A 9739-nucleotide genomic window follows, 5' to 3' on the forward strand; every position below is an offset into this window, starting at 1 on the left:
TGAAGGACATTTTGAGTACATTTGTGATCAACTACTTGACATTCTTAATTTATGATGAACTAAATCACCCTTTCAAGCAAATTTAAATTTAAAACACAAAATGAGGAAGTTCATTCAGATGATACAAACTGATTACAAAAAGATACACTTAAAATATGTGTTTATATATATTATAAAATACCAGAAATGTTTTATACACTATAGTAAAGAGATAGAATATGATAGAAAAATCACGTCTGTTTCTGCACTTTAATTCTTTTCATACTTAGTTATGGGACCCTGCCAACATGGAAAGTAGAACAATATAAAGCTTCATATTCTTTAATTTAATCCTGGTAGAAAATATAGCTGAAGCCAGAGGCTACAAGCATCAGCTGACAGTTTAATGAAGACTCTTGAAAGAATGGGAGAGTCTAGGTGCTTTAAGACAAGCCCTGAGCAAGTCATTACATCTGTTTAGACAGAAAAAAAAAAAAAATATTAGTGAATATTTATGTATCAGTTATCAAAATATTTAAGTTAAATATATGTTTATTTTTATCTAAGTATCATAAATTTGAATTTTTCTTTAAATCTATTGGCTACAAAGGCCAAAGATCTTTCCTGTAATATTGAATCATTTATTTTTAAAGTCCCAAGGGCTGTTGACTTGTGACTGTGAAATTATTAAATATTCATTATAGAAGACTACATGTTAAAATGTTTGTGTGAAATACCTGCCTTTTCATTTAAAATTGTAAATTCATTTGTTCACTGGAAGCTGAATTTACCTACCATACTTGTAATATCAACTATGAAAGAGCTGCTATCTTTCCCTATAACTTTCCTATATAAGTGGCTTCAGTTTGCTTGTTAGATAGAATGCATCAGGGGTTTTTTTCCCCTACAGGCTTGCTTACAATAAACCTAGTGACTCTAATTCACTCATTTCTGGAAAGCATCACATGTACAAGTTTTTTTGAGACATTAAGATGTATTGTACACAGTACAGATTTTGGCTTGGGTTCAGGTTCAGAAACTGCTGCAAATATAGAGGTAACTGGGAAAGTTAAAAAAGATGTTGATTTCCTGGATTTAAACACCGTTATAGAGAACCCAGTAACAAGATGCGTCTCTCACCCCCACCAATGGATTTTAACATGAATTTTATAGTCTTCTAGTGTCTTACACACACCATTATCACATAACTTCCTATAACTAGAAAAGGTAACTCTTCTTGCTCCAGGCAGTTCAAATGCATACTGACCTCTTTCAGATAAACCCAGCTATGTTCTCCTGAGTTCCACCCCTAAAATTCCCTTCCTTTGACTCTGTATATCTTGAAAGTGCCTTACAGTGCCTGGTATGTAGCTATAGCAGCAACAGCAGCAACAGAAGGAGTAACAATGATGATGTAGTAGTAGTAGTAGTAGTAGTAGTAGTGGCATTACCCAACTCAGGTCTGGGTGCTCGCTGCCCAAAAATCAATACTTGAGAGGCAAGTGCTAGTAGGAATGGAAAAATTGCTTTAATCAGAAGGCCAGCAATCTGGGCAGAAGGTGGCTTCTTGTCCCAAAACCAGCTCTAAAGATTTTTCTCGGCCATGAAAGTTTATCAAGGGCTAAGGGGAAATAATCTCAGTTAATCCCTGAGGTAGGGAATCCGATTCCTCGTGATGTCCCATTGCGTGCAGATTTGTGGACTCCCTGTGATCCTTCTTTAGATGCTATCTTGTTCACACAGTCTGTTCACGAGATTACTGAAAGGGAAGCTGGGGAAAAGATCTAGTCGTCCGTTAAATACTTATCCTTCATTTCTATTTCTTTGATCTATGCAAAGAATCAACAGGTTAAGCAAGGTACTGTGTGATCAAAAGATTTGAAAGATGTTCTTGGGCCAAGACAAAAGGGATCTCCTGCTGAGGGTGGTTTTCTGCAAAGAGCTGCTTTACAGCAGTAGTACCAGCAGTGGCAATAGCTGCTGGATAGAGTTTATCTTTTTTAATGTTATAAAAATATCTCTCACATTTTTTTTGTTTAAAAACATGCTTGCTTTCATGTTGGGGTGTGCTAGTAACATGCAGTTCAAAATAAAATTGTTATTGATAAATATCTCCAAGGCTTGTGTATCTAAGTTTATAAGTATGTAGAATGTATACTTACCATCTATTGCTGTCTTTGTATGATCCACACAAGAAATTCAGTCCCATTACTGTTTGGTTACACTTCCTATCTGAATATGATGTGAACTAGAGGAGCAAATTAAGTGAGCTGTTATAAAATACTTGCCTTTCTCGTGCAATCCTTCGATCCTTTTTTTTGTCTCAATTGAGCCCATTTTCAGAGAGGCTGAATATAAGAACTCGGGGTATGTTATCTATTGTTTGGTCTTGTTACAGTCATTAACCACAGTCAAGGTGCCTTTCAGGAAGAAAGGATGATAGATAGCTCGCATTCTTAGGATCACATTCCCTGTCATGGAGAACAAAAATCAGGGAGGTGGGAGGTAGCAGAAGACAGAGTGCAGTGGGATACAGGTGCACCTTTTCCAGAGAAGAGCAAGATGAATGTTCTCATTGTCACTGCAGCCCGCATTTCATTAGTCATTAGTGTGACGGGTCTGTAATTGATGACATGATGTGGGACCTGTTGTGAGGCTTCTGTCCCCTCCTTTGAAACTACTCCTGTGTCCCTTAAATAGTATATGGTTATTTAATGTGTCAGTGCATCTGCCTTCATATCTCAGTCAAAGCTATCTTCGTAATGACAGAAAATCACACCACTTGTAACAAGGGAAGATGATATTAAAGTTTCATTGCTGTATTGACTGCAGTTCTCAGCAGTAGTTTCTTATGTAATAATAGACAAGCTCAAGAATAAATTTATCAGAGTAAGCGAAAAGAGCATCATGTGAGCTCTCAATTTGCTGCAGAAGAATGCTTTGTAGTCTACAGCTCACTGTTTTACTTATATTCTTTCTCTAGTTGCACTATTTAGATTGAGTTTCAAAGTTCTGTTTCAAGAAATACTACATTATATAGATCAGTGTGGTGCTCGAAGGACAATGGTGCTTCAAGGGCAAAAGACAATGCTGCCTGAAAAACTTTCAGCATTACATTTTTTTTTTTTTTTTACACCCCCTACCAGACTCTTAATCACCCTCACCACCATGTTGCCATGGTTATGAAATTCCTGAGCCCACCTGGGCGAGGAGACCTGTCCCAAATAAGGAAAGGCATCTGCCCTGTCCCATTCCCACCCTATAGAAGGAAGGTCCATGTGCCTCAACCAATCAGTAAACGAAATTTTTACCTCAGACCATTCCTTTGTTTTCTGGCTATAAAAACTGATCAAGGGCTTCCTTGGTGGCGCAGTGGTTGGGGGTCCGCCTGCCGATGCAGGGGATGTGGGTTCGTGCCCCGGTCCGGGAAGATCCCGCATGCCGCGGAGCGGCTGGGCCCGTGAGCCATGGCTGCTGAGCCTGCGCGTCCGGAGCCTGTGCTCCGCAACGGGAGAGGCCACAGCAGTGAGAGGCCCACGTACCGCAATAAAAAAAAAAAAAAAAAAAAAAAAAAAAACTGATCAATAGCACATGTTCTGGCTCGACTCTCTCAGACTACTAGGAAGTCTGCCCGCTGTTCTGGCAGCGACCCTTCCCTCTAAGAAACTCTATCTTTGCATTCTGCCTTGTGTCTGGAAATTCTTTTCCAACCCGCCTTTGGACCACAACAATCATCTGAACAATTATTTAAATACTTGAGCAAAATAACTGAATGAGCAAATCATGACTGAACACTTTGATTCCTTTTTAATAATTGTTTGAAAATTATTGAATCTTTCAGGAACTGCTGGAAAATTTGTTTTACTTTAATTCTATATTTAGGCTTATTTTATAATTACTTATCCATTAATTAATATTGTCCATATGGGAATTTTTTGAGAAAATTACTGTAAGAAACCACAGGGGTGAAACGTATGTAACATTATAATAAAAACATGTTAAATTTTTAAAAATTAATTCTTAAGATCAGAACTTTATTACTCATCAAAAATGTTATCAACAATTTAATGAAGTTTGTTTTCTTGGATAGGGTTTTTTTTTTAATGTTATAAAGGATATCTATTTCCCTTTAAGTTTTTAGTAATATAGTGGTAATAAAAAGTATACTTTTTTATAGCAGTTATCTATAATGAGAAGGCTTCCACAAGTTGGGAATAAATTGAATTTTTGTATATTAAATTTGGCTACTCACATGTAAAGTTGCTTTACTGTAACTATTTTAATATGTATAACCTTCTTAGCATTATAATGACAAGCTTCCAAAGGAAAAATTACAATGACAATTAAATAGAGCATCCATGATGATACAAGTCAAAACTACATTCTATCAGTATATTTCTGATTTCCTTGCTGTTCTTCAAACTATACTCCCATATCTGATTTTACAAGATTATGTCTTTAATTGAAGCATTATTAGTCACCTCCTTCAGACCTATACCTAACTTTGAATGCACTATACATGAGACCATAACGTATGTATCCTGGTGACCTTTAAGTGTTCATGAACCAGTGTACATGAGAATATATATATTTTTGTTGAGTAGTTAGGTCAGAGTTTGTGATGTATTTTCTTAACTAAAAATCCATTAGATAGCCATCAAAATGCCTGGAAAGATCCTTAAAATACATTTATCTACTCTCTTCTTTATTTGCTAAATACACATTTTCTTCCTTTTGTTTCTGAAACAATACTTCCTCCTTGTTTTCTTTCACCTCTTTGATCGTGCTTTCTGTCTTCCATGATGTTTCCTTCTTTGCCTGCTGCTTTAATGTCTACAGATGTTTGCCAGAGTTCTGTCTTATCCTATTTTCTTCTCAGGTATCATAACTTTATTCTCATTTTTATACCACTTAATCTAACTTTTTATAATCCCCCTTTTCTTATGGGGATTGGGTATATGTTCCTAGTCTTCTACTGAGATCTGCTCCTGAAATACCTGCTGATAACGCAGACTGTTCTCAGAGTCAGTTATTGTCTTTTACCTGGATTATTTTAACAGGCTTCTAATTCTGTTACCGACCTCTCCATCTGATAGTCACAGTTATCTTCCTAAGGCATAGATCTGCTCATTTCACCCTCCTATTAAATAATTTTTCTGGCTCTCCATTTCCAGTATAGTAAAGTCCAAATTCCTTAGCACAGCCATCAGAATGTTTCACAGTCTGGCCACTGTCTATCTCTCTAGCATCTTTTCCTGACAATTTCATATGGAGGACTGCGACCTATTCCCAGAATATGGCATATAAATACTCTGTGTATTTCTTCCTTTACTTTGATTAGGACTGCTGCCTTGAATGCCTTACCCACTTTTTCCTCCTGATACCCTTTTCCTTATTCTTAATTTTTTACATAAATTGACTCATACTACATGTAGACTTTTGAAGCTGGATCTTTTGACTTAATATTTTGAGATATATCCATGTCAAAACATGTAGATTTTGTTTATTACTTATAGTTGTTGATAATATTCTGTTATATGAATAATTAACTGTTTTTCATTCTTTTAGTGAGGACAAATAGGTTGTGTTTATTTTTTTCCACTTTGCATAAAAATGCTACAGAGAACAATCTTGCCATGGTATTCTTTGAACATATGTGCACAATTCATTAAGTAATTAATGAATTAGTTTCAAATGGCTAGTCTGGGGGACCTATGGAGAGTAATGAGAGGATGGTGAAACATAGACACCTGTCATCATTTTCCAAATTTTCTTTACTTGAAATCTCCTTGTATAAAGTATGATAGCGTCAAAATGCCCATGTTATGCTTGGTTTGCCATGTAGTTATATGATGCAAATAAATGTGAGGAATGGAAAGTTTGAAAAAAAATCTATTAATCTAAGTTTTTCTGTGCCATTGCAAAGTGTGATACCATTTTACCTAATAAGGCTCTCTCATTAACATGCCTTAAATGCAAGTGCAAATACAAAATTTTGAAAGTTAATCTATATTGCATTGCTTTCTTTGTCTTAAATTTTGGAAACAGATTAGTGCTTGAGGAGTCATTTATTCCTAATAAACCTATTGTGTTTTATACTAAATTCTTACTGTATACTTGCTTGCTAATTGCATTAGGTCATACTGTTTCAAATGCCACAAAACACAAAAGAGTAAGCAACTGCATCTATACTTAAAATATTGTCCCATTTACCTTTCTATTTATATTTTTGTAGCCTTAAAAATGTTTCTTGAAATATTTTAATAATTGAAATACTTCCATATAAATTGAAGCACTATTGCATATTACAGTGGTCCTTTCATTTTACTTTGTGTAAGAATTGCCTGGAGAGTGTGGTAAAGTAATGTACTTTTGGTTTCTACTATGGAAGATTCTGTCTCAGGTGTATATTTTTAATATTAACTTCATGTCCTTACCACACACAGCTACCACCACCTCATTTTGCTCTGGAACCTGACTTCTTCAGAAACATCAGTTGAGGCAAAAGATGGGGTGCTGGTGGTCATGGTGATGGCTGTGGTGATGGTGGCAGTGATGTCAGAGGTGGTGGTTGTGGTGGTGGTGATGGGTTGGAGCTGGCATAATTCAGGCCTTTGGAATCACGTTGTCTTGAATTTGAACCCCAGCTCTAATTCTTACTATCTTTAATATCTTGGTCAGATTAGTTAACCTGTCTAATCATCAGGTTCCTCATGTATAAAACGATGATAATGATTTCCCTAATTCATAAGGTTTAGCACAATACCTGGCCTGTAGTAAACACATAATAAATGCCAACTATTATATATGCCTGAAGTAGCTTTGTTTCTTTTCTGATTTTGTAAACAACATTTTGTGGGTAGATGTTCTATGGAAGAACAGAAATATATTTAAAGCTCTAGATCCTTGAGTTTCATAAATCAAAGCCAAAGAGCATTCAGGTATCCCATTTTCCTCATTTCTGTAAATATTACTTAGTGATACTTTAACATCAGAAAACTTAAAAGGCGCTTCTGAAGGAAGTATTATCTAAGTATCTATTTTTGTCCTGAATGGGAATCAATAAAAGGGTTTCATGTTAACAGTCCATGTTCTGGAGACTAAATTTCACTTTTTTTTTTTTTTTTGCCACTCTATGAGTATCTCATTCTCTCAAAGGAGATACTGAAGTAAAAAACTAGGAAGCTTCTCATCAGAAACACGTGCATGCATACTCTTGAGAACTCCAGAGTACCTCATAGGGGGAATACTATATGTTTTCACTTATATGTGGAGTCTAAAAAATAAAACAAATGAAAAAATATAATAAAACATAAACAGACTCACAGATTCAGAGAACAGACTGTTGGTTGTCAGAGGGAAGAGGAAAAGGGGCAAAATGGGTGAGGGGGATTAAGTGGTACAGCCACTATGTATAAAATAGATAAGATACAAGGATCTTATCCTTGTACAACACAGGGAATATATTATATAATAGCTTTATATAAAAAATGACCATGTGAAGAGTTAGTAAACTATTATAGGTTCACTTTCCCGAAGATTTGCACATTAGTTCTTCTAGTATTTTAAAATCTAAATTCCATTCCACTAAAAACAAAGTAGCAATTCACAATTTGAAAGTTACAACATTTTTGAACTTATAAAAATATTTTACTTGTAACTTTATCAGGGATTCTTAATCAGTGATCTATGAATTTTTAAAAGTCCATGAAATTAAATGTGAAACATTATATGTTTGAATTTGTATTTAGCTTTCATCAGGCTTTAAAACCCAAACCTATGAGCTCAAAATTGTTAAATGACATTAATCAGTAAAAGTATGTTCCCCAGAGTAGATATTTTGTAAAATTAAAATGAAGAAAATCCATCATGTTCAATATTATTATTTTGTCAGTTTGTTCTTATTATTGCTTGTCCTATAAGTTGATTTTCATTCACTTTCAATGTTGTGATAATTTAAAATCTGTTTTTTTTCTATTATTCTTCATTATTTAATTTACTTTCTCCTCTGATATATTGACTTCTCAGTTTATATTTAAAACTTGGAATGTGGGATACCTATTTCTTTAATCTTGGTGAATTATTTCCTTCATTTTTTTTTTTTTTTGACAAGAGAGTAGGATTTATCGGTGGGCATGAGTAAGGAGGGGACAGCGCCAAGGCTCTCGCGAGTGCAGGGCCTGCCATGTTTCCAGGGGCCATGACTAGGGATGTGTTTGATCCCACAGCCATCTGGGATGAGCCACTTTCCTGCCACCGTGTTTTCAAATCTATGGGCATTAAACTTAGTAAATCCCCACTTCTTGGAGATGTGGATCTTCTGGTGACCAGGGAACTTGAACTTGGCCCTGCAGAGGGCCTCAATCACATGCTCCTTGTTCTGCAGCTTGGTGCAGATGGACATTATGACTTGACCAATGTGGACCCTGGCCACTTTGCTCTGGGGCTTTCTAAGGGCACTGCACATACTTGTCTGGAGCCTAGACTGGGGACAGACAGCATGCCAGTCTTTAATGTCCACTGGAAAGGGCAGTCTCCAAGGTCCCTTAGGGCAACCCATACAGGCAACAGGCTGCATACACTACCGAGGAGGCTGCTGTTTGCAGCCATTGCGCACCGGGCCCCCATGGGGAAAAGAGCACAGTCGGCTTAATTGACTACAAATCCATCATTTTTAAAATGGTTATTTTCTAATAAAACTAGGGTGTGGAAGTCTGGAAACCAAGTGTTAAGACCTACTTGCTAAGGAATGCTCAACAGTTAGAGAAGTCCTTAGAGCAGGACTGTGGAGAACACTGCTCTTCAAAGTGTGATGTGAGGATCCACACTGGTAGGTGAACTCTATTACAAGTCCATGACTAGATGGGGACGAAGTTGAGAGCAATTATTTAGAAACTTTAATAGCAATTTGACATTACTTTGAAATCCAAGGGCATGATTATTTTTCTGTTAATTCACTTTACTGTTATTTTGTAAGAATTCTGGTATGCAGCATGAACTGTAAATTTTAAAACATGGCTCTTCAACCACAGAAAATTTGAGCAACAGTGGTATAGACTTCTTGGCTCAAGCTCACAGCTTCATTTGTCCTATTACAGTAATTAACAGAATACTAGAAGAGAAATTGTACTTTTCTTCTAGAATTTTAAGTTTTCAACTTTATGAAACTGGGAATGATGTTTTATATTTTCCCACATATAAGAGGTATTTTGAATTACTGCAGTGCTTTGCTGGGCAAATTTAGGATACTGCTAAAATACAAGTATTTTGATGGGGAAAAGATTTATTCTCTTTTCTTATTACATACATATATATATATATATATATATATATATATATATATAAGCATTAACTGCTATGAAGCATTTTATGAGAAGTAGAGAGACTTGTGACATGGAAGAGGTAGTTGGTGCTCTGAGAATGAATGGGAACATGAGAGAAGGAAAGGAGAGCTGAGAGTTCAGTCTTAGCATGCAAGTCTTATCAAGTCCATTAGAATATAGATGGGGGAAATTAGAAGGTCAGCTGGGAAACTTAGGAATTTAATAGAATTATTAAAGCGTTGTTTAAATATTATTTATTAATTATAACTAAGGTATTAATTAAATATCATTACATTAATATGTATTAATGGAATGCTGAGAAGTAATTTCTTTTTTTTTTTTTTTAACATCTTTATTGGGGTATAATTGCTTTACAATGGTGTGTTAGTTTCTGATTTATAACAAAGTGAATCAGCTATACATATACATGTGCTCCC

The 9739-nt window shown here is 35.6% G+C and overlaps 1 protein-coding gene and 1 non-coding gene across 2 annotated transcripts; both read right to left on the reverse strand.

Annotated features, from left to right (window-relative positions):
- Nucleotides 1-8102: 8102 nt before the first annotated feature.
- LOC116754107 (60S ribosomal protein L10-like) lies at nt 8103-8557 on the reverse strand. Its single transcript, XM_032632282.1, is given in 3 exon segments — nt 8103-8153; nt 8155-8299; nt 8301-8557. Coding segments are annotated over 3 exon segments (453 nt in total).
- On the reverse strand, nt 8508-8642 carry LOC116754824. Its single transcript, XR_004350163.1, has one exon. It is a non-coding gene; the product is annotated as a small nucleolar RNA SNORA70 (small nucleolar RNA).
- Between the last annotated feature and the right edge of the window lie 1097 nt (nt 8643-9739).

The sequence above is a fragment of the Phocoena sinus genome, chromosome 5 (assembly GCF_008692025.1).
Source record: "Phocoena sinus isolate mPhoSin1 chromosome 5, mPhoSin1.pri, whole genome shotgun sequence".
NCBI classification, from domain to species: Eukaryota; Metazoa; Chordata; class Mammalia; order Artiodactyla; family Phocoenidae; genus Phocoena; species Phocoena sinus.